This window comes from Eumetopias jubatus, unplaced genomic scaffold, assembly GCF_037043125.1.
Source record: "Eumetopias jubatus isolate StellerSeaLion01/CBP00866 unplaced genomic scaffold, mEumJub1_p1.0 scaffold_2, whole genome shotgun sequence".
NCBI classification, from domain to species: Eukaryota; Metazoa; Chordata; class Mammalia; order Carnivora; family Otariidae; genus Eumetopias; species Eumetopias jubatus.
In genome coordinates this window covers 182,594,335-182,619,963 of record NW_028274808.1, presented here as the reverse complement: position 1 = coordinate 182,619,963, position 25,629 = coordinate 182,594,335, and the positions used below count along the sequence as shown (strand labels likewise).

The 25,629-nt window shown below is 45.7% G+C and overlaps 1 protein-coding gene across 1 annotated transcript in view; it reads right to left on the bottom strand.

The window, feature by feature from the left end:
- The window catches only part of CCDC149 (coiled-coil domain containing 149), a 99,562-nt gene that overhangs the window by 48,505 nt on the left and 25,428 nt on the right, over positions 1-25,629 (bottom strand). Inside the window, exons 2-3 of the mRNA XM_088020869.1 lie at positions 17,502-17,663; positions 15,509-15,547 (exon numbers count right to left, since the gene is read on the bottom strand). Of these exons, the coding sequence (XP_087876995.1) occupies positions 15,509-15,547; positions 17,502-17,663 (201 nt within the window). The remainder of the gene's footprint in view (positions 1-15,508; positions 15,548-17,501; positions 17,664-25,629) is intronic.

The following is a 25,629-nucleotide window of genomic DNA, read 5'->3' as shown; positions in this document are numbered from 1 at the left end:
GTGGATGTAGAGTTCAGTTCTAAAATTTGAGCCAAGAATACAGGAAAAAGCTTCATTTCCTCGTTTAGTTTTCTTCCCCTTCAAATGGAACTGGTTTAGTGAGCTTTGCTTTGCTACCTCAATGCCCAGAATTTCAATCACGAGATGAGGCAGCCAGAGAGGGGATGAGGAATGAGCCACCACTTCAGAAATCAGGGTCCAGAGGTAATCCAACAGTCTCCTAGGCTGGTTTTTTTCACCTCCTTATTCCCTGCTCTGGTCCCACAGTATCAGGACCATTCACCCGCTGGTCCTGGCTTCACGACATCATCGCTTCTGTAGGGGGTGCCTCCTGCTCGACCCAGGTCCTTCCGGCCCATGTGGACCACTCTCCATGCACCAGCCTCCCCCTCTCAAGCCAGCTGCACCTCCCGCCATCACAGCCCCCTTTCCCAGAGCATGTGAGCACCTCTTACCACGCTCCCACCCCTTTCACAGGTGCCCTGAGCCCGGAAACGCGGTCACGTGGCTGCTTGTCATACAGCCCTATTTGTATTTTGCTAGCTGCCACTTGCTCTGGGTCTTGCCTTGCTAGTTGCCTTCTACTCTAACCTTAGCGAGAAGACTGAAAGCTACAGAAAGGCAGCGCTTCTTTTCTCTCCTTCCTCGGCATGTGTATCTGTTGCTCCAGGAAGGGCTCGTGTTCCAGCAAATGTTTTAAAGACTCATGATGAATAAATGAAGGAAGGAAGGAGGGAGAGAAGCAAGCAAGCCATGAGAATATGGCCTTTGGGGAACCATTTGGAAATAGTTGTACAGGGGATTTTTAAGATTATCTTGAAGATTCCTTTCATGTTATAGCCGAAGAAACCCAAGTCCAGAGGCATTAGGGGACTAGTCTAAGTGCAGTGGCCAAATCTCCAAAGACCTCAATGCTCATACTTTTGGGGGCACTCCTTGGCTGGCTCAGTCAGTACATTCAACTCTTCATCTCAGGGTCATGAGTTCAAGCCACACATGGGGCGTGCAGCCTATTTAAAAAAAAATAAAGAATTTTTTTAATGCTAATACTTTTGGGAATACTCAATGATGTCAGGTACTAAAAAAAGAATGAAGGTGAAAGAATAAAAAATTTAAACCTTGGCTTGGCTCATCCCCGACTCTGCACTCTGTCTCATCTCCCATATCCCATCTGTTGGGGTATCAGGTTGTCTCTAGCCTCAGGTTCTTCCCTACTCCAGTTCAGCTCCCCCCAAGTTTACTTTCTCGCTGTTCCCCAAGCATACCAAGCATCCTCCCATCCCGGTGCTGTTGTTCTATACTCTCTCATGGGAATGCTCTCCCTCCAGAATACCTCTTGGCTCCCTCTCCCTCTTACCTTCTTCAGGCCTTTGTGCAAAAGCCACAGTCTCAACAGGGCCCACCTGGACCACTCGAGCTAACACTACAACCTGCTCACCTCCACCCTGATCTTCCAAGCCCCTTCCCAATTTTTTTTCTTTTGTAGCCCATGCCACCTTTTAAGATACCATGTAATTTATTTCATGGCCTACTGCTTATTACTTATTTCCTGCCTCCCTCTCTCTACAAAAATAGAAGTTCCATGAAGGGCAAAGAACTTTGTTCTCTCTATGGATCTGCCCCAAGCACCTAGTAGATGCTCCATAAATATTTTCTAAATGAGAGACAATATGCTGAGTCTGGAGGTTATGGTCTCAGCCTAGGGAAGAATATGGAATATTAACAATATGTACCAACACTGAAGCCAGTGCTGGGCACAGAGTCTTGTGTGGGAACCTGACCCATCCCCACTGGCTGGATTTAACCAAGCCCCGTATTACTCAACAATGCAATCTAATTTTCAACCTCGTATGTGCAAGGTTCATATTTTAGAATAGTTGTATTCTGATTTTCCCAGATTTCTGTTCTTATCAGATAAAATTTGGTGAAGGATGCAGAAAATTAATTCCCATCTTACACTTAAAAAAGGAAATCAGATCAATTAAGCTGGATCCCAGTTCTGCCACTTACAGGGCTGGGTGACCATGGGTGAATTCCTCAACCTCCTGAGTGTCCCCATCCATAAATGTGGCTAACCACATGTACCTCGTGTGGTGATGTGATACCCAAACTGAATAATGAATGAACATAGGACACCTACCACAGTGCTTGGTATACAGTAGGTGCTGGTTTAAGGGTTGGTTAGCTCCTCTTGACTGTGTCCTTCCAGTGGCCCCAACTCAACCACTCAGCGAACAGCTGGGTAGACATGGCCAAATGCCTCCTTGGACACAATTGGCTCTTTAGTGATCCTGCCCCTTCACTGTTCCTTACTCATCTGTTCGCTTATACAACAAATGTTTATTGAGCACCTACCATGTTCCAGGCACTGTTTTAGACTCTGGAGATACAGCAGTGAGCAATACAGACAAAATGCCTTGCCCTTGTAAACTCACATTTGAATAGATGATATTACATTAGTTACATTATGTTGCCATAAAATATAGAATGACCCAGTGGTTGGATGATGAGAAAAATGAAGTGGGCAAAGGGAACAGAGTGTGTCCAAGGAAAAGACCACATTTAAACCAAGATTTAAAAAAGCAGAGAGAGCCAGCATGAGCCTTGTGGATGGGAGGGGGGCAAGTTCCAGATAGGGGAAAAGGCACCCAGCTTCCCTCGCTGCCTCTCCCGTCACATCACACAATTCCCGATTTCCATTCTGGAGAGCAGTTCAAGGACACAAGAGCAGGCCGACCCCAGGGACCGAAGTGCAGTGATAATTCAACTCTTGTCTTCGCTTTCCCAGTTCCTCCCCTCCATCTGCAGCTCTCCTTCCTTAGCACATGGTAGCCCAAGTGGGCTGCCTCTGCTTTCTCTCCACGGAACCCCAGAACATTTCCCAGACATTGGCTCAGCAAGCATAATCCCTCCTTCACAGACCAGAGGGACTGGCCCCACGGAGGGGCGGGGAAGCAGCAGTTCAGCACCCCTCTGCAGGAGACACAGACAAATTCTGCTTCACGGCACCTGCCTCTTCCTAACCAGTGGAAGGGGTGCTCAGGAACAAACGCTTGTAAGAGTGACAGTGAAGGGGATCAAGAGCACGCTTGTCGTGACCAGCGCGGAGTACTGTATAGAGTTGTGGAATCATTACTATACACTGAAACTAATATAACACTGCATGTAAACTATACTGGAATTAAAATTAAAATTTTAAAAACAGTACCAGTGGAAACTTAATAGAAGACACCCCTCCCCGAAATACCTGCAATGTCCTTAGTCTTTCCTTTTTGTTTTTTGGCTGTTTTTAAGATTTTATTTATTTATTTGAGAGAGAGAGAGAGCATGAGCAGGGAGAGAGGGAGGGAGAAGCAGGCTCCCGGCTGAGCAGGGAGCCTGACGCGGGGCTTGCTCCCAGGACCCCAGGATCATGATTTGAGCCGAAGGCAGACGCTTAACCGACTGAGCCACCCAGGAACCCCAATCTTTCCTCTTTGAATCAACAGTGGCTTGAGCCCCTCAGGTAGTGGGAAGACCTGATGTTCACTCACCAGCCTCAAGTAGTAGCTAAACAAGTACAACTTGATCTGTCAGTGGGGAAGGGCTGGTTTTCTACATCCCACCCAGCACAGAGTAGAACTTTTGTAAAATACAATAAAAATCAATTTCTAGAAAAACGAATTTGGGCGCCTGGGTGGCTCAGTCGGTTAAGCATCTGCCTTTGGCTCGGGTCATGATCCCAGGGTCCTGGCATCGAGTCCCATGTTGGGTTCCCTGCTCAGCAAGGAGTCTGCTTCTCATTCTCCCTCTCTTCTGCGTTCTCTCTCTCTCTCTCTCTCAGTAAATAAATACAATCTTTAAAAAAATGAATTTAAAGTGACATCAGGATAAAAACCCCAAGTGTTTGGTAGAGTCAACAGACATAAAATCATGCTGTCAAACTGCCACAGATGTTTCTGAACACTTCCTCAATTTCTGTGTTTATCATGGACCAGAAGCCAGTAGCCTGCCCCCCCAGCATGGTCCTTGAGCCTTGCTTTGAAAAGCACCAAGCTCAACGGGCTCCCAGGTACTTGGCTATTAGCGCAGGGCAGGTACCCGGTATACACATCAAAGGTTCCAGTGCTACGTGAAGCAGAGGACAGAGCTGCTCCAGAAAACAACGATTTCTGGAGCCAGTGATGTGACTGCCAACCATTATTTACTCGGCAGCTGGCTGAAAAGAATTCTACCAAAATAAAGCCAGGCATTTGTATACTAGCCACAGAATGGTGGTCAATTAGGAGCACAGAGCCTCCACGCTGGGCTCTAGGAAATCTACCCCGGCTTTGAAACTGACCCCCGCGGTAGGGTCGGGTTGGGGAGGCACCCTGCTTCAAAGCCGGTGGCTGTAATTTCACATTTCCCAGGCTGGGTTACTTGTCAACACCCATTTCTTTTCTATTCAGTCTTTTCAGTCCTTCTGCCTCCTCAACTCCAAAACAATAACTTCAGGAACTGGAAAATGACTGCTCTGATAGGGCACCTAATTCCTTGACATATACCTTAAAGAGGGGGGGAAAAAAAAGAAAAAAAGAAAAGAAAGAAAAGTAGTCCATTTCGAAGCACTCAAAGTAGAGGAGAAAAGTTCACACGATTCTTTTGACCAAAAATAACACCCATGACTCACACACGCTCACTCTAACAATCCATCAAGCTAACGCGTGGCACCTGCTTATAATTTATCAGCTATGCAGAGTGTTTTGTCTCCGTGTTATTGAGAAGGACTCTGTGACCATCAGTTGGCTAGAGCAGCACTATGTAAAGGAAATGTCAAAGAAAAAGTGGCAGACCGCCTAACCCTGGGAAGGCTTTTGCAGGGAAGGAAAACCAAACTGAGAGATCTTTCCTCTAAATCTCTGGGGCAGGAGGTAGCACAAACAGCAAACCGTAAAAAGGTTTAGAAAGAAGCCTCTTTTAAATATTCAGATCTAGCCGGGGCCAACGTGAAAGGATGCCATTTTAGCTCTGTTAACAGGGGAATGAATACAGTGGCGTTTATCATAGGACCCATATACCGCAGTGACTCTTTCCAGCTGCAAGTTCACTAACATCGTGATGGGGAAGAGAGGTGAGCGAGACGGGATGGGAACGTGGCTGGGACATCCAGGGCTGAAAGGGTTCAGACACACGTCGAGGAACAACGCAATCCCCAATTACCAGTGATGTCTGCAGAGGCATGCTGCCGGACCAGCCCTTGGTGTGGGCACCATGCTGGCCCCAGCAATTCTCTCTGCACAAAGATGAAGGCCACACATCCTGACAGTTACTGTGGAGACAAAGATCTGGAGGGTGAGAGAGCAGTGGGGCTCTCACCCCAACCTTTCCTCCTTTTAGGGGCAGACATTCTCACTAAAGGCAGGTAGTCACGTCGGCCCGGAGAGCCATTCTTCCAACTTTCTTCCAGGCCCACTGCATCCTAGAAAAGGGGTTTGGGCTTCAAGGGTTGATCAGGTATGGGAAAGTGACTAGGAAATGCTCAAGGAAATTAATGGAAGCTAAGGGGTATTTTAGTAAGCCTTGTTTATGCAGACTTCTTGGGGTGCCCCGAGTGGCTCCCTGGGGATGGGCTGCTTTCTTCTTCCTGGTATGGGAGAGGGCGGGACACCTTCACAAAGGGAAACTTACTCCCTGTTTTTAGGCACAAATGGGGAGGAGGGAAGGGAACTCTTTGTATCTGTTGATTCTCAATTGCCTGCCGCTCAAAATATCCTTATGGCAAAGTGGAATATTTTGGAGTGGCAGATCCTGATCCCCTTCATGTCCATCTTTACTTTTCCTACTTCAGGGAGAAAAATGGTATATCGTGGATCATTTTCTCCCCATCTGAAGGATTCAGGGCTGTTTCTTGGCTCTAGCTCTTACCTCTACCACTGGGTTTTGATTCCCTTTTAAGTGCCATTAAATATGTCAGAACAGTTTACATTCTAGATGCAATACACTTTTTAAACTTATAAGAAGTGATGACAGGGAGACTAAAAAAAATAAATGATATATCACATTTGGCAATGACAATCATCACTGTTAAGGACTCTTGTTTTCATTTGTTTTTTAAGATTTTTTTTTAATTTTTATTTATTTGAGAGAGAGCAAGAGTGAGCAAGATCACAGAGGGAGCGAGAGGGAAGCAGGCTCCCCGCGGAGCAGGGAGCCCGACGTGGGGCTCAGTCCAGGACCCCGGGATCATGACCCAAGCTGAAGGCAGACGCTTAACCGACTGAGCCACCCAGGCGCCCCAGGACTCTTGTTTTCAGTGATCAAGTAATCAACATTGGCTCACAAGGAAGGGGTTTCAGGACACTAGCGATAAGAAACAGCCCTGAATCCTTCAGATGGGGAGAAAATGATCCACGATATACCATTTTTCTCCCTGAAGTAGGAAAAGTAAAGACGGACATGAAGGGGATCAGGATCTGCCACTCCAAAATATTCCACTTTGCCATAAGGATATTTTGAGCGGCAGGCAATTGAGAATCAACAGATACAAAGAGTTCCCTTCCCTCCTCCCCATTTGTGCCTAAAAACAGGGTGTGAGTTTCCCTTTGTGAAGGTGTCCCGCCCTCTCCCATACCAGGAAGAAGAAAGCAACCCATCACCAGACAGCCACTCGGGGCGCCCCAAGAAGTCTGCATAAACAAGGCTTACTAAAATACTTACTTACTTAGCTTCCATTAATTTCCTTGAACATTTCCTAGTCACTTTCCCATACCTGATCAACCCCTGAAGCCCAAATCCCTTTTCTTTTATTAAAATGGTACATAAGCCCCCGAGCCAACCACTTCTTGGAGTTTCAGTTCTTCTGTGAACTCCCATACACATAAAATAGCCATAAAATTGTATGCTTTTCCTTCTGTCTTTTGTTAAACTGGCAGGCCCCCGTTGACTGAACCTAAGAGTATAGAGTGAAACAACAACAACAACACGAAATAAAAGAAAGAGATGAAAAGTTTAAGATTCACCTTCCATCCTTGCGCTAGCCCAGATACCAGGAAGAGTAGAAAAAGGGGCGGGCCACATATTTCCACCTGAGTCCTTAAATAATTCAGACCAGCAACCAGGGGGCGGGGGCAACACTCCAGGGAAGATCCCTCATGTCATCCTGAACCTCTGTAATTTATTCGATACATATTGTTGCAGTAACCTAGCCACGGAAAAGTCAGTCTACATCACAATGTAAAAATGATGTGTACCAGAAAGTCCTGTAACTTCTCAATTTGCTGACATAAGACATCAAACGTGGGAGGGAAAAAAGGTAAATAAGAGACAGAGAGACAGGTAAAACCTTGACCTACATACTTCCTCAAGAACAGTAAGGAAAAGAGAGGGTGAGGGGGCAAGAGACAAAGATCAGACTTAGAAACTATGCTGCTGGACGAGGTGCTAAAAAGTTTGATGGTGTGTTGGGGCACCTGGGTGGCTCAGTTGGTTAAGCGTCTGCCTTTAGTTCCGTCGTGATCCCAGGGTCCTGGGCTGGGACTGAGCAGGGAGTCTGCTTCTCCCTCTTCCTCTGCCCCTCCCCACTGCTTGTGCGCGCTCTCTCTCTCTCTCTCTCTCTCTCACATACATGCTCTCTGTCTCTCTCTCAAATAAGTAAATAAAATCTTTAAAAAAATTGATGCTGTGGACTCCTTGAAGCCATACCTTCGATAGGGCAAAGTACTAGATTATATAAGAATATATTTTAAAAAATATTTGATGAAACAACAAGTATACTTGAACAGAGTGATTGATAGCAGATTTAATTGCAATTTCGACTCCGCTGCTTTGGTCTATGGCGACTCCCATGTTAATAGTAATAGACGGAGACTTGCTTTGCTGAGCAAGGGCCCCCTATTTATAGCAACTGCCAAAGGGATGGCCTCCGCTACAGTGACAGTTTTCCTATTTACATAGAAACAACCACCCAGAGCTCATTCCATACATATTTTTCGACTGTGCAAGGAGCCTTCAGCAGCCTACTCCCACCTCATAATCTCAAAACACACGCTTGCAAATGAATGCATTTCCGGGCCCATAGGCAAACACTCGTCCGTAGCTTTGGGAGGTTGCTGTTGACTTGAAGGCTTGCTTCATCTTGGCCATTATGATTCTACATCTGCCTCCTCTCAAGGTATCTAGATTACTCAAGCCTAAACATCCTCATCTATAAATTGGGGGGCGCTCTCACCTTCCTCCCAAACTCCCTGCAAGGATCCACAGAGCTGATATAGCAAGATGCTCCAGTACTCAGAATGAAGTCACAGTTACTAAGATTTGGGAGGGCTCCTGCAAGCTGGGCCTGGATTTCTTCCCAACTTCCCTGGTGGAACAGGAAAGCTGTACTGTTCAGAGAGTCATGAAAAGAAACATCTCAAAGCACTTGAGATCTTTGAAGGAAGTTTTAGGTTGTGAGCATCAAACCCAGGACGCACATACAGAGTTGCTCTGATTTGCAGTCACCGGCGGAGGAAAATAAGATTGACCAAGAAGACTTTTCTACTGAAGTAAAAGGCTCCGTCCCATCCTACAGAGGGCCACTCTATAATCCGATTTCTCCAGGCTCGGCATTCTGGCACATGTCACCATCTAAATAAGCCATCACTTTTCAAGGCAAGGAAGTGAAGGCTGCCTCTTAAACCAGGAGGAATACCTCCTGTGGTATGTCGGCTTGAAATCAAAACGGGAGACGACAAAGATGCATTTGATTGTTGACTCAGGGAGGATTTTGAATGGGGAGAATATGCTGCTGTGACCCCAAAGAGTCCCATCTTCTAAGAACATTCACCCAAGATAATTTAAATTCCCTTTATCTCCTTTGGAGGAACAGCTTTGTTTAACAAAAGAAAAATATTGAAAGGGTTGCTTGAGATCTTCTGGTGATCTCTCCCTGCGGTGTGAAGAGGTGCTCTGTGTATAGTCTGCCTAGAGTATCAAGAAGACGTTTTCATTTCAATATCCCATGAGAACTTATTAGTGCATCTCTGTTGTCACGATTTCTTCACAGCTTCCTTAACGGATGATTTGCCATTGGAAATTGAGTTGTTTGAAAAGAGAATCTAAGTTCTTTTTTTTTTTAAGATGTTATTTATTTATTTGACAGAGAGAGAGAGACACAGCGAGAGAGGGAACACAAGCAGGGGGAGTGGGAGAGGGAGAAGCAGGCTTCCCGCGGAGCAGGGAGCCCGATGCGGGGCTCGATCCCAGGACCCTGGGACCATGACCTGAGCCAAAGGCAGACGCTTAACGACTTAACCCAGGCGCCCCAGGGATTCTAAGTTCTAAAAGAAAGCCTCGACAACTGTATTTCTAGAACTACAAACATGAAAGTTCTGGTCTGTCGTCTGAGGAGGGGACAAAGGAGGCAGGAAGATATTCACGACCAGACCCTTGGCTGCCACGGGAAAAACACTGCCTTTACCAGGTAAACATCCTAGCTGTTTCTGGCTCTCCACCACGTCTAAGCACGTCAAAGCATTTTGTCTCTGGACTTCCAAAATGGGTTAGGTTAAACGTTGACTATGCTTCCTCCCCACTCAGTCTAAGAGTCAAATATAGAACAAAAAACCCGAACGAGAACACGGAACTACAAGTTAGCAGATCTGGATTTTAGTCCTGCTCTATGAACTGGCTGTGTGACCTTGGACAAGTCACGGGAAAAACAGAAACCAGCCAACATTCACTGAGCACTCAGCAAGTACCAGGTGATGCGCATGATGAGCATTATCATACCAGTTCCTCAGAGGAGCTTTATAAACACGTCTCATTATTACGTTCATTTTGGAGGGGAGGAATGTGAATCTAAGAAAGGGCAGGCAGCTTGCCTGAGATCACCCACTGGCAGGTGGAAGGGTGAAATTCGCATTGGTACTATCAGACCTCAGAAGCCAGGCTCTTACCACCCGCTGCGAGCCGAGATGCTGCCTTGCAACTTTGTGGAAGACCTAATTTGTCCAGCGTGACTTCCAGAGATAGTTGGGAGGTCACATTTGTCCATACACACATGCATATATGGTCTCTGAAAAGCACAAAGCATGACCAAGGCTGAGGACATGGTATTGCTTCTACCTACATTTGAGAAGAACCTTCAAATACATCTGTAGTCAGCTCAAACTGCTATGACAAAATACCATAGTCTGGGGGGCTTATAAACCGTGGAAGATTATTTTTCAGAGTTCTAAGGGCTGATAATCTGAGACCAGGGTGCCAACGCAGTCAGGCTCTGGCGAGGGCCCTCTTGAGTTGTGACTCCTTGGGGCATCCTCAGGGGGCGGGGAGCAGAGCAGAGAAAGAAAGCTCTCTCGTGACTTCTGAAGGGCACTAATCCCATTCATGACAGCTCCACTCTCACGACCTCTTCTCATCCTAACCACCTTTCAGAGGCCCTACCTTCTAAAACCATCACACTGGGGGAGCAGAGTTTCAGTATATGAATGTTGGGGGGACACAAACATCCCGCCCAAAACAGCGATCATAGCCATCTCTCCCTCTGAGTTGAGACACGAACAGGGGAAGAGTGCAGTTAAGTAGAGGCCATAGAAATTCCTCCTTCCCAATCCAGACACAAGGCTGATGGGCAATGTGATGGCTCCGTGTGACATATTCTGCTTTTCTAATAGGTGGGTCTTTTGACTTCCATGTCCCATCTGTTAACCTGACAGCTGGTTCTTTTTCCAGTGCCTTCTGCTTAAATAAGGAGCACTTGCTTTGCAGCTGGAGGGGTAAATATTTTACCCACTGTCTTGCCTTTGGGATAAACATGCAATATGGGTGACTCTGGGTCAGAGTGTATCCTTCTACCCCCTTCCTGCTAGACGAAAAAGTGAAGAAAATCATTGTGCCTCTCCCTCCCAGGCCTGTCACATGTGTGCCAAAGCTGTCTGCTTCTGGCTAAATGCAAAGTCTCACAGCAACCCGTACCTAAACACTTACTGGTGCGTTTTCTTCCCCACACTGAGCTAATGAAGAAGGCATCTTAACAACCACTCCCCCAAAAGCAGTCACATGCTTCCATAAATAAACTAACTAAAGGTAAATAAAATTTAAAAAACATATTTTGAATGGGTAAAATTCTTTACTTTTCCAAATCCTGGAACTATTTCCCCCCACTATTTCTCAAGACATCTCTTCCATTACTAAGCCAGAATTCTCTCCTTTGCGTTGGGCTATGTTTTTCCTCTCCATAGCACCAATGACCTTTAACATCCGATAAATTTTAATTATTTTGTTTATTGTTGGTTCATAGCATCTCTACTAGAATTAAGGTGACTATATTATTTATCATCTAAACCAAGAGGTTTGGGAGAGTGAAAAGGAGCACTAATACAAATTATGCCAGGACAAACCTGAGACGTTCTCGAGGAAACACAGCTGTGGTTGCCCTACCTACAAGGCAAGTTCCAGAAGCTCGGGGACTTGGGTGTGACTTTTCTCACATGGGTGTCTCTACTGTCTAAGACCATAAGCACAGACACCCATGAGATGCTCTGTAAATAGGTGCTGAGTCATGGTGGCTCCGAGCATGGGCTCTGAGTGGATGGCAGGGGTTCAAACTCTGGCTCCCACCCCAGTGAATTATATCATTTCCTTGCGGTAATTTCCCTGACCACCATAGGCTTCAATTTCCTCATCTGTCAGATGGACACCAATGGGAGTACCCACCTCGAACAGCTGTGTGAGAACTAAATGAGCTCATCCACAGTGCAGTGTTGAGCACAGGGCCTGCACACGGCAAGAGCGGGCACTCCAAAACATTGGCTGCCAGCATCACTACTGGTCATTCCAAGACTGTCTGAAGAAGGTGCGTAGAGCAGATGGTTATGACACTGCCTACCCAGCCTTAATGTGACAACAGTAGAAGCCTCCTGTGTCTACAGGATGCCTGGTTGTGCCTGGCCGACCCTGAGATGGGCCCCTGGCCTGAGCCTGGCCTAGAGGAGCTCTCACTTGGGACCGAGGAGCAACTTTTTTCTAGAGATCAAAGATGTGGAGTCTGTAGTCCTCATGCGATCGACAGTCACACTTCCCATTCTACAGAGAAGGCAAGTCCACAAAAAGAAAATGACAGCTGCCGAGGGCAGAGGAGGGAGCTGGGATACCTGAGGCCCTGGCTCCATCTCTGCCTCCCTGCTCACTACTCAACCGACCCCTCTGAGGTCCTATGAGCCAGGAACCTCCCCTGTGGCCCCAGCCACTTCAACCTGCCAATTGTAAACAGAAGGGTCCTGACAAGGGCCGTGGTAGGCAGATTCAACACACAAATATACAACTGATTAAAAAAAAAAATTAAGGGGGCTGAGGAGGAGAAGGAAAGGATGATACATATCCACTGGTGCTCGCCCTTTGCCAGGCACCATAGGGAGGAATCTGCCGGCACTACTATGTGCTGGGTACCATATTTATTCCCATTTTATGGATGAGACCGCTGAGACTCAGACACCCAAAGGAACCTTCCCAAGGCCACACAATTAGTTTACTGGGTGTCACTGCTGGCTTCCTAGCAGCCCTTCTATCCTCGGTGATTAATCGAAGCCAATCAACATATGGCACTCTCCTGGGGAATGTCAGTAGACCAGGAATGGGAGCATGTCCTACATTAGCCCAGTTAGACTGGAGAGGAGCACTTCCATTTCATGGCTGGGGGTTTTGCCTCTCCTGCTTAGGGGAACCAGCCGTAGAAGAAAGCTAAGTTCTTTCTTCTAAGCAAAGAAGAAAGAGAAAGTTCAAGAGTTCTCTTACTCTTCAAGAGAGAAAGCTGATGTTAAAATTGGCACTGTGGTAGAGTGGGTCAGATAAAATACAGGCTGCCCTGTTCAGTTTGAATTATAGATACACAATGAAAAATGTTTTGGCATAAATTTGTCCCAAATATTGCATGGGTCATACTTTTTTTTTTTCTTAAGGAAGCTCCATGCCCAGCGTAGAGCCCAGCATAGGCCTTGAACACAGGACCTGAGATCATGATCATGACCTGAGCTGAGATCAAAAGGCAGATGTTTAATTGACTGAGCCACCCAGGTGCCCCAAGGGCCATACTTTTATACTAAAAAAGTTCTAATTGTCTATCTGAAATCCGAATTTCTCAAGCGTCCCGTATTTTTTTTAAGATTTATTTATTTAAGAGAGACAGAGAGCGTGTGCATGCACACAAGCACGGGGGCTCAGCGTGGAGCCCAAACGCCGGGCTCGATCTCATGACCTTGGGATCATGACCTGAGCCAACGCTTGAGTTGGACACTTGGCAGACTGTGCCCCTCTAGGCGCCCCCCCCCCAGGTGTCCTGTGTTTTTAGTTGCCAAGTGCGGCACAATGGAGAGAAGGAGTACACACAATGGAGAAGTAGGAAGCACTACCTCTGAACTTCTGGTTCTGCAAGGCCATTGATTTCTTTACTGTTTAAACACTTTAGAATTTCAGTCGCCTGTACCCCAACACATCCTACTTCATGCAGCAAGTCAGAGGTTCCAACCCAGGCAGGAAGGATACAGAGGCAAAGTCACACCCACGTACAAATCCCAAAGGGACAGAAACTGAACGCCATATTCAAGTCTAAAAAGCCAACGCTTAGGACATTGAACTTGTTCTCTCAGAGCTATATGAATGCAGCTTGACAGACTTACTGGAATTCTTCAGATTCTCCTCAGTCAATGTAAATTTTTTATTATAAAGTCACGGTACATGAATTCACTTAAACTGTAAAACCCCTTCATAAATACTAACAAACTCAAAAACCTCAACAAAGATGACTGTTCATAGCCACCAAAAACACAAAAACATCTAGCAATTCCAGATTAAGGAGCCCAATTTTTAGACACTCATGATAAAATTACATCCTTGTAATTTTGTTTAAAAAAAATTAGCTCCATAGCAAAATTTGACTTTAGGTCAAACCTCAAGCATTATAAAATAAATAAAATAGGAAGAGAATATAGAATGAGCAAAACTAAATAACCAAATGGGTAACCATAGGGCTGTGTTGCGTTGCAGTTTAAAAGTCCCGTGTGTGTGTTTGTATGTGTGTGTGTGTCTTGGGCATACTATTTACTCAGTATCAAAAATCTCAAGGAAATGGACCCAACGAGTTTATGTTTGATATCAGGTATATCGTCAATGAACAAAAATAGGATGTTGAGTTAGCCATTAGAGCTATGAAGAGACAAAGCAATTCCTGTATCTTTATTTGCATCTACCAGTTTTGAAGCCCTGTTCTGGGGTAGAGGCTTCTCCATAACGTGGAACACACAGCATTAACATCACCATCATCTGGGCTCCCTTCAAGCAAATAAAAAGCTGTAATTCAGGGCATGTCAGTAGAGAACAATTACGAAGTTGAGGAAAGGTCTGACAGAGATATATTTGGAAAACAACAACATATATATGTATTACACACCTGGATTAAAAGAAATATGATTTATGATATTCCTGAACATAATGTTATGAAAATCTTTTTTTAAAATATTTTATTTATTTATTTGACAGAGAGAGAGAGAGAGACAGCAAGAGAGGGAACACAAGCAGGGGGAGTGGGAGAGGGAGAAGCAGGCTTCCCGCTGAGCAGGGAGCCCGATGCGGGGCTCGATCCCAGGACCCTGGGACCACGACCTGGGTGGTCGTTGGGCTCCTTAATCTGGAATTGCTAGATGTTTTTGTGTTTTTGTGAGCCGAAGGCAGACGCTTAACGACTGAGCCACCGAGGCACCCTGTTATGAAAATCTTAACTGTCCCCAAATTAATCTAGAAATTTAACAAAGCTTCAATCAAAATACCAATAGGTTGGTTGGTTGGTTTTGGTGGAATAAGAGAAAGGCTTGATAAAATGTTTGTAAGTTTTATCTGGAAAAAGTAACAAATAAGAAACACGTGAATAGCAAGAGCAAGGGAAGGAGACTACCCAAACATATGTCACAAGTATTGTAAAGCCAAAACCATTAGAATAATGTGGTACAACCCCGGGACTACACAGGAAGCTCCATGGAACAGAAAAGAAAGTTCAGAAACAGATCCACAAATATATAAGGATTTGTTCAACGACACAAGTATCTAAAATCTATGGGGAAAAAATGGATTCACCTATAAACAACGTTGGCTACCATTTTAGTAGAAAAGAACATGTGAGTTTTGCTGGTGAGACGTTTTAAAAGCCTGAAGTGGTAAAGGCTAAATGGGAGAACAGAATCCATCCATAACAGTATGCTAAAGAGTGATAGCCCTGAGCTCCCAACTCATGGCTCCTGACAGGATTCCCAACAAGAAAGGGAATGCTGTCAACTGGTGTGCCGCCTTCCCCTCCATTGGACCTCACTGGGTTTCCTTCCACACCAGCCCCGCACCGCCAACCCTTCTTCTCAGAGAGCATTTCTCTACCATCCACTCCCCCACTCTGTAACACAAAAGGATTCTGGGAAGCTAAGAGAAGTTCTCTACACAATTTGGATTCCCTGATTCCTCCAGTCATTGTAAGGTATCAACTTGAACAACCCAAGAGTCACTGAACTTCAGGAATAAGTCTTACCTGCTTCCTCTTTTCAGGGGGAAGTGACGGATCTCCATCCTAAAAAGAAACAAATGTTACACTTTACTTAAAAAAAAATACGTGCTTAAATTTAAGGAACTGAACCAAACTCTGAACTAAATTCCGACCCTCCCACTCCTGCCCCCTGAAATCAAGTGTGCTGAACCAAATTCAAATATACTTTCTTTTTAACATTTTTTTTTTTATTTGAGAGAAAGAGAGAGAGAGAGCGTGAGTGGGGTGGGGAGAAGGAGAAGCAGGCTTCCTGCTGAGCCAGGAGCCTGACATGGGGCTCGATCCCAGGACCCTGGGATCATGACCTGAGCTGAAGGCAGATGCTTAATCGACTGAGCCACCTGGGTGCCCCTCAAATATACTTAAAAAAATTAGGTATAAACTGAACCAGTTATTTTGGAAACACCTCTAAGAAATCAGTTCCACTTAGGACCAAACCTATATACTTTCTAAAACCATACGAATCAAGTAAATGCACGAATAAACTGGATTTATCAAAATTGTTTTTGAGCAGAGCCAAACCAGACAGTATTTCATTTGGTTTGAGTTGAATCCCTCTTTTAAATAGTTAGAACCAAAGGCATGATAGTGGACGTGCACACGCTTGAGTTTTCTCTATGGGCTGAACAATTTTGGGGGCGGTAGGAAGAGGGGATAGGACAGGACATGCTCAAAGTGAGAGAGAATTAACTGGGAACTTGCACTCCTATCATACTTTCTGTCTTAAAACGATTCAATCCCCCCCACCTTCTGGCGCCACCTGGAATAAAAAGAGCTCAGGTGAACGTGTAAATGCTCAGTTAATGAGCACGCTTCTCTCCGATGCTGCCCGAATGTAAGTCAACATTATTTTGACCTGTGGAATCTTCCTATTCTATTTCTGCTCCAGGACAGTTCAACGACCCCAGCACAGACAGTTAAATGTTAGCCGTTGGGTCGGCGCTCAAACACAGAGATCGTATCCGTGAGAGAAAAAAGTACAATGCAGAATAGTGCTCTGCTATTGGTACCCTCCATCTCAGTATAATCTGTATCCTTAAAAATCTCACCACATGAAAACCCAGAGAGAATCTAAATGCCTGGGATAAGGGAAAGGTTAAAGAAATTATGGAAATGTTACTATGCAACTGTTTTTAAAGATGAATTAAATTTGTATGTACGGCCTAGAGTGACGACCCAGACAAAGTACTGAGCGAAAGGTGAGTGCTGGAACAACCTTGACACAGTGCTGACCAACAGCACTCTGCAGCGATGGAAACGCTCTGTATCTCACTGTCCAATACAGCGACCATCTCGGAAATCTTCTATATCCACGTAATCCTATATGGTAGCCAATGGCCACCTGTGGGGATTGAACCCATGAAATGTGCTGAGACTGAAGAACAGAGTTTTCAATTCTACTGAATTCTAATTAATTTCAAATGAAATTTAAATAATCACATGTAGCTAGTGGCTTCTGGATTAGTGCAGATTTATAATACGAATCCTCTTTAAAAAGCCCCATAGAGGGGCGCCTGGCTGGCTCAGTGGGTAGAGCATGCAACTCTTGGTCTCCGGGTGGTGAGTTCTAGCCCCACCTACCCTGGGTGTAGAGATTACTTAAAAAAAAAAAAAGAAAGAAAGAAAGAAACAAAACAAAACAACAAAATGATAAAAAAGCCCCATACAAATAAATTAATAAGGAGGCATGTACAAACATGTGTGTATGTGTGCATATTCCATAGGTGCTGGGGCAAGCAGTCTGGAAGCACAGGCACACCAGCCAGTGACTGGGGCTGGGTTGTGGAGGAAATAGGGGTGACAACTTGCGCTTCTTCATTTTTCCACTTTGGGAACTGTTTGAATGCGATCCTTTTTTTTTTAAGAACTGGCATGTTAAAATCCTCACTTTTTTTTTTCTTTCTAAATTTTAATACCAGCGTAACCCACTTTCTATCTTAATGAGGGCACAAGAACGTTGCCGTGATGTAAGACGTACTATCAGCTCCCGGTACTTCTTCTTCAGGGACTGGTGGCGCTCTCGAAGCTGATTGGCCATGAGTTTGTACTGGTCCCTTTCTTGCTGGCATGTGTCCAGCTCCTTGGAGAGGATCAGCAGGGCTTCCTTTTTACTCTCCAGCTTTCTTTTACACACTAGGTACTGCAAAACAAACAAATCCAAGCAGCTGGTCAAAAACGTCAATAGACCTCCGTTTAACACACCCTGTGTGTCACGCATCCTGCCCAGTTGGTTTTGTTTTGTGGAGTTTTTTGTTTTTAGAGAACATATACCCAGAGACATTGGTCAGTAAATGACTTACGCAGTAAGCATACACTATGCAGACTGCTACAGTACCAGATGTACGCCCCTCACCACCGAACCAAAACCTTGGGTGTTCATGAACTTCAGCAAACTGGCATAAACGGACAAAATAATTTAACTGACATATAAGTAAAAAAGCAAAATTTTTTAAGTTACACGGATAGATAGATAGCTGGACCCAAATTTTGTTTTAAAAGGATTTATATATTCAGTAAGATTATGTAAAATTTTATTAAAATCCAATGAAATGATATACACAGAAAGATTATTCAATACAAATTTTGTAAAAATATTGGTAACAACTCTTGACACGTGTTTTTTACAATTTTATTCTTTGTGCTTTTCCATGTTTTCTAAATTTTCTAGAAGAAACCCATATGGCTATACTATAATAAAGAAATACAAAAAGTGTTATTAGAAATGACTTAATTGAACTATAAATCACTGCAGTAGATTTCACTTGCCCGTTCAACCCAGCAGACATTTTCTCACCTGAGAATGTTTGCTCACTACCTCCACCAAGATGTGTACAACGTTCATAATTCCAATGCAGGCACCCACTACCCAGGGACCAACTCTGTTCAGCCACACTTTGATTGCCCCCAAACAGTTGGGAGTACTTGGCTGGAACTCTTCCTCAGAGAGACAGGATTTCTTTGTCCCTCCTTCTCCCCATCCCCCACCCCTCACACTGACCATGAACCACCCTCACCTGATAATCACCCACCACATGGGCCAGTGTGAGCCTGACTGGAACTCTTTACTTTTAGGGGACGTACTGCGCCGTCTGGGGTTATTCACGTATGTGAAATGTGGCATTAAATACCTTTTGAATTTGCCCCATAAAAGACCAAATTCAGAGCATTCATGAAAACAATTTATAGTTTCATTATACACGCTGACGTGAGCACTTTGTCATTATGGACACTCACACAAAGCAGAGAGGGAATCAGCGCTCCCATACCATTGAAGTCAATGCTTTTATTGGACAAAAAGCATTACTCATATATAGTGCTTGCTTGGAACTGACTTTGTTAAGTTCAATTTCAAATAAATAAAAGGGGAAAAAGAGTTTTGTGCATTAGCACAATTTTTTTTCCTTAAAAAAAAAAAGTAATTACTTAGCTTCAAAAACAAAGGGGAAAGAAAAGCCATTCTGAGACAGATTTGAGTTCTAAGAGAGGACAATTCCACCTTGGGTGAATCTTATTCCTGGCAGTAATGAGGTTGGAATCCTGCCTTAAAACGTCCTGGATTTTTAAGACTTTGACATCGTCTTCATGGAGGCAAAATGGTTCTGTTGCCACTGTGATTTCTCAGGAGTAAAATCCCCAACGAGTAAATATCAGAGGAGAGAGGCTCAAAAACCTAACCAGCAATGTCCTAAGGGAGGTATTGAGATTTCACAGGAAAAAATCCCATTTACACACAATTTAACAGATCTGCCCTTGTGCCTTTGGTTCTTTGCCTGCGATCGGCAGCCTCGGTTGTCAGTGCTGTTAGTATTGGTGGCACGAAAATGGCCACCTTTGTCCCTTCGATTCATCAGATCCAACTCTGAGGCCCCAAAGATACTGTCTTCCAACTGTGGGGAAGAAAATTCCAATTGTGTGGAGACACTGTAAGGTGCCATAGGCGAGATTAGCTGTAACATCTGGTCTCCTGAAGGCGAACAGGTAAGGGCCACCCCTCAGCGGCAAAGTGGAAATTTAGGTTCCCTGAACTTGACCTGCTGTCCGTTAGGATCCAAGAGAGAAGCTGTTCCTCTCCCAAGGCCTGGTTCAAATAGGGCCTCGGAAGCTGGGAAGGGCAGTGATAGGACTCCCTTCCCTTGGGTCCAAAGTACCTGGCAGAAAACAGGCACAGAGGCCTCTGTGAAGAGAGTGACCTGGGATCTGCTGAGCAGCATCACTGCACTTGGATCCCCTTCAGGGCAGGGAAAACAGGACAATCATACCCCTCCCACGGGGTCAGAAAACAAATGCCTTCCGTACAGAACCTAAAGCCAACAGCAGCAAAAGGGCGGTCTTTAGGAACCCACTGCTCGAATGATCTTCCTTCTGCTTACTATGGTCTAGAACAGCAAATGGCAAAAATTGCCCTCCATGCCATTTATTTGGCTGAAGCCTCATTTCTGAAGCAGCTCAAAGTGGTGCTGCCCTGAAGATGGGACAGCTCCCCCATAGCCCCCTGACCCTGGTGTGGCAGCATCAAGAAGGAAGGCTAGAAAACACTGCTCTGTGTGCCCCCCGCCAGGGTGGGGGGGAGGTGCTTGTGAAAATGCGGATGCCCAGTCCTGAGTCTCCAGTACCGGCTCAGGAACCTGCACTGTTAGCCCGTTGCACAGGGGGTTCTTACTCTGGCCACACTCTGAAAACCCAGGCTCTAGAGGCCTCCAGCTTCATGCTGCCTCAGGAGTTAGAACCCTAACTGCAACAGTTAGAGAGGCCGGCAGGGGCCCGCAGGTCCAGGGGCAAGGCAGGGTCCCGGGACCGTTCTGGGGCTATCTGTGCCACTTGTTGTAGCCCAGATGCGTTCTGAACAAGTGCATGCATGGGCTCCGTTTTCCTGCACCCGGCCAAAGAGCCTACATCTTTTGTCAAAATAACAGTAGAAAACTCTAGGAGGGGTGTGTGTGTGTGTGTGTGTGTGTGTGTGTGTGTGTGTGTGTGTGTGTGTGTGTAGGTGATGAGGGATCAGAAGGCAAGCTGAGGACAAAGCAGAAGCTCACACCCCACACACCCCCCCATGGGATATATGTGACATTCCTCATGCACTCCTAGCTGCCCTAAATAGTTAAGAGTTAAGGTCTTATAGAAGTCACAATCCTACAAGACAGGAGTCTCCCTCAGTTTACACAAGTCTTAGCAATTTACAAGAACAAAGCAATTCTATCAATGGTCTTCCAGAAGGGAATGCAAATACAATTAAATGTCATTATAATCTATAACCCATTGACAAATACTTGAAGCAGGCAAAGTGTAATGTTCCTTCAGAAAGCTCCCAACTATCTTACTGTTAATGCCTTACTACAGGGGTAAACAACCTTAACTCGACAATGGCAAGGCCTCCGGTATCCTTTAACATGTGAAACTTCTTTCTCGAAACCTCCCTTTTTCCTGATTTCCCCCAACCCCCTAGTATCTAATCAGCCACCACCCCCCCCCAGCCCCAGGCAGCAGATCCTTCTGCCCACGGGTCCTACGCTTTAATGAACTACCATTTTGGATCAAAGACGTCTCAAGAATTCTTTCTTGGTCGTTGGCTCCAGACCTCACCCCACCAAACCTCACCTACATTCGAAAACCACATCAGAGGGGGCGATCCTGGGGAATGGGAAGGAATTTCTCATACTCATTCTAAAATGGTTATAGTTCAGTCCACGTGGTGGCAGCTGTTAAAATGACCCATTCCCTAGCCCTCTGATTGGAAACAAAACAACAAAACTGGAAGGAAAGGAAAAGGTCCTGAAGAGCCTTCCTTGTTGGCAGCTCTGAACAACGGGCAAGTGCAGGGATCCAGCCCCAGCTTCAAGAGGGACCAAAAATAGAACAGAAAGCTGGACCAACCAAGTTACTGTGCTTGAGACATTTCAGCTCCTAAAGGAGGATGGGGTAAGTGTAGAGGATGGAGGAGGTGGACGGCAGAAAATCAGCAGGCAGAGCCAGGAGGCCTCCGTCCAGAAGTAGGTCTCGAGAGGAGCTAATCATGAACTGCGGGGGCCTTGGAAAAGCCACAGAACAGAACACACACACTGCCTGGAAGATGAGAGGAGTTCCCAAGTTCCCCGCAACTTGAGGAACCCATAATTTTTTTTTTTTTATTTATTTGATAGAGAGAGAGACAGCAAGAGAGGGAACACAAGCAAGGGGAGTGTGAGAGGGAGAAGCAGGCTTCCCGCGGATCAGGGAGCCCGATGCGGGGCTCGATCCCAGGACCCTGGGATCATGACCTGAGCCGAAGGCAGACACTTAACGACGGAGCCACCCAGGTGCCCCTAGGAACCCATAATTTTAACACCACAATCCAATATCACTGGGGGTAAAGGGTGTGCGGGAAAACACGGTGCGGGGGGGGGGGGGGGGGCGGGGAGGCGGGTAGGGGGCTCCCGTCCCGGAGGTAGGACTTACTTCAAGCATCCAGAAATCGCTTCCTCTGCCTTTTCTAGGACAGAACTGGCTCAACGGTTTCCAAAGATCATCCATGACCGTGGCAGTTCCAGAATCTCTATATGGCAGGGGCTATCGGACACCACCCATTACCATTTACGGCAGAATGAGAAAAGGCTAATGCCTATGTGGTTGACATGAATGTCTCTAATATTTCCAGCTCTCCTTTCCTTCCAGGCCCATGGCAGGACTATCCCTCCCCATACTTTGGCGTAAGGTAGAGCCATGTAACTTGCTTTATCCCATAAAATGGGCCTGGCAGGGACAGGAGGTTCTCCCAGGGTGAAAGCACTTAAGAGTCAACGTAAGAGTCACCACACCTTCTCCTCCGCGGCTGCAACGGGTATGGAAGCAGGTGGGGCCAAGAGAATGAAACCGCCTGGAGTGCGGTGCCAACACAGCGGACGACTTGCCTTGGAGAGTCATTTGGGTCCACAGAGAAAGTGACATGATCCAGAAGTAAAATTCCGTGGTGTTAAGGTACAGATTTGGGGGAAGTGTTTGTTACCAGAGCCTAACTTAGCCCGTCCTGACTCCCGCAGTCTGTATCAAAGAATGCGAGCGTAGGGAGACCAGTGGAGAGGATGCCCCTGCTCTGTGCTTCTGCCAAGCCACCACAATGATGAAGATCCATTATTCTTATTATCATGATGAACCAAAAACAAAGTTTTTGTGACAAATGCTTTCCGCATATGGGTGCCTTCAATCCTCCCAGCAGCACCGTGAGGTGACTCTGCTATCACTGTGTACGGTGTGGAAGGGTTTATGTAATGTGCCAAGGGGCGGGCAGAGTCAGAATTTGAACCCAGATCTCTGTAGAGCCAACCCCTGGAAGGCCCCAGTGCCCAATAAACTAAGCATTCTGTGAAAAAGAAAAATACCAGAATATTCATGGAGTCGGTTCCTATGTGGAGTTGGTATTCCCAGCATGAGGAAGCTAAGGAAGGGTGGTTTTGAATTTGGCTACTTTTTAGACCGGAAACAAAAGAGCGAAACCTTCATCTCTTCCCCCATTCCCCTCCAAATCTCGGGGGTCTGCCTCTCCTTTCCTCGGACAAGGCCTGAAGGAAGAAGGGAAAAAACAAAAGACTCCACAAGCATCTCTTCCCTGTGCTCCTTGAGAGGGAGCCAAGTGGAAGCAATAAGGTTTCTATCCACTTATAAGAAATGGGATAAACTACAGGGCATCAGAAAAGAACCAGAGGGCTATTTCCTCCAGAGTGGCCAGGTTGGAACAGTTTTCTCTAAGCTGTTGCTGGTCTCAGCCACCCATTCAACAAATATTTTCTCCCGAAGGGATAAACAGTCCTGTTGATTTTGAAAATGAAAAACATGATACCTGGATAACAAACCTTATTTCCACAATCCCTTATGGGTTTTTCTGTATCCCACAGCATTCTGAAAACCGAAAACGTGTTCACGTCCAGTTAGTGACCCCAGTCGTGTGAGGGCGTTTATGGTCTTTATGCCATTAAATGTGAATATTCATACATTTGCTGAAGACAAATCAATGTGTTTGATTATTGACTAAGTCACCGCCCTAGACTCTGCTGGGGCCAATATATAATGTACCGTATGCTTATGGCATTTCCTCTCAGATTCCAATAACTCCTGCATCTGAAACACCTCTGGGGCCCAAGGATTTTAGATAGGGAACCTGACTTTTACTTGAAAGTCTCCCTCGCTAATCCCTACATAGTTTCAATGACACGTGTGTGACTAACACCTGATCTTCCTCAAACAGTAATTGTCCCAAACCTAAGCGTTCATTAGATTTTGACTTCCTCGTGTAGACCAGGAAAAACGAAAAGTACATTACGTGCAGTAAATCTTCAAGCTGCCATAATGCTATGTGTCTATTCCCACAGCTCGTATTTTCTTTCTTCTTTAGAATTAGCATTGAATGCTGGAGCTGAGATAGACCTCACAGATGACCCAAGCGACTTGCCCAAAACTGCAAAGAACAAGGTCCCTGGCTGCTGTATATTCTCTAACAGTGTTTTCCAAGTCATGGGTCGTGACACCTTCATCTGGGTAGCGAGATCAATTCACTTGCAACCCCTCATTTTCTTTAAAAAAAAAAAAACAAAAAAAAAAGATGCAGCATAGAACAGATGGCAATGTGCGTCCCATGCAATTTCACCAAACTTCTCTTTTTGAACATGTGTGTAGGAATAAACACACACACCCCTGCATATTGTCACACATTTACTGTGGGCCATCATTCTACAAGCTTGTTCACTACTATTCTGCAGTAAGCCACTCTGTGCATTTACTCATTCACTGGACAAATATTTAATGAAGGTCACCAACTGAGGCAAGCGTGGGATGAGGGGGTGGGTGTATGGGCAGGGGGGAAAACTACTTGGAGGAAATGGTGCTTGGTGGGTTTTGAGAGATGGGTGGCCATAACGGCACCTGAATAAAGACCATTATGTAATGCAGATGATTAGCACTTTGGGATTGAGGCACAGCCCTGATTAAGTAATACCTGCCCTGCCCACCTCACTGAGTTCGAAATGGAGGGTGCCATGCGAAAATTTGACTTTGTACACTTTTTCAAAATGAAAGGTATTTTTCTTCTCGCACTTAAAGCCAATCAAATGCTCTCACAGACACTCCCTCATTTGATGGTCCACATTATAGGACGAGTGGGACAAAAACTGTTTCTCTCATTTGACAAAATAGCTGAGATTGTCTTTCCCAGAGTCACACAACTAACTACTGTCAGCTCAAACCAGGGCTCTTTTTTAAAAAAGATTTTATTTATGTATTTAAGAGAGAGTGAACACAAGCTGGGGAAGAGGGAGAGGGAGAAGCAGACTCCCCGCAGTGCAGGGAGCCTGATGTGGGGCTCGATCCCAGGACCCTGGGATCATGACCTGAGCCGAAGGCAGATGCTTAACCAACTGAGCCACCCAGGTGCCCCTCAAACAGGAGTCTTAACTACAAATTCCAGGCTCTTTTTAGTATTCTATTTTGGTACCAAATACATTATTAGCAGGTCCACATATTACCTCTCTTGGGTCTAACCACATTTCTAAGAAGATACTCTGAGAGATCATTGTGTACCGAGCGCAGGGCATTTTGACTCATAGCATGTTGAGGCCCCTGTCTGGAAGACAGGCAGATCTCCTGGGGCCTTTTCAATCATATTGCATGGGGGAAGGGCTGAGGTGCAAGAGGCCACCTAGCAATCTGCTCAGGTATCAACTAACCCCATCCCCGAGAGTTCTGGCTGGCCGTGTGCTGATGACCACACCGGGCTTGTCACCAGCTGAATCACGGGCACGAGACACTTAGTTTTTCAAAAGGGCACTTGGACACAGTTATGTTGGCTGTGATTCAAGCCCCGGGCCCTCTTCTCTTCGCAAACTCAAATCCTTCCCCCACCTCAACCAGGGGGATCTCATTCATTTCAATGGCTTTTCCATCATCTCTGTGCTGATTTCACCCAAACTGGTGTCACCAGCTCAGACTCTCATCTGCACTCACTCTCATCTCTAACTGGATGCCTCCATCTGAATACCTGAGAGGCAGCTTGGTCTGTGACCACATCAAGCCCACTCCAACCTCAGGGCCTTTGCACTGCTATTTCCTCTGCTTGGACTGCATGGCCCGTTCCCTGGCTTCCT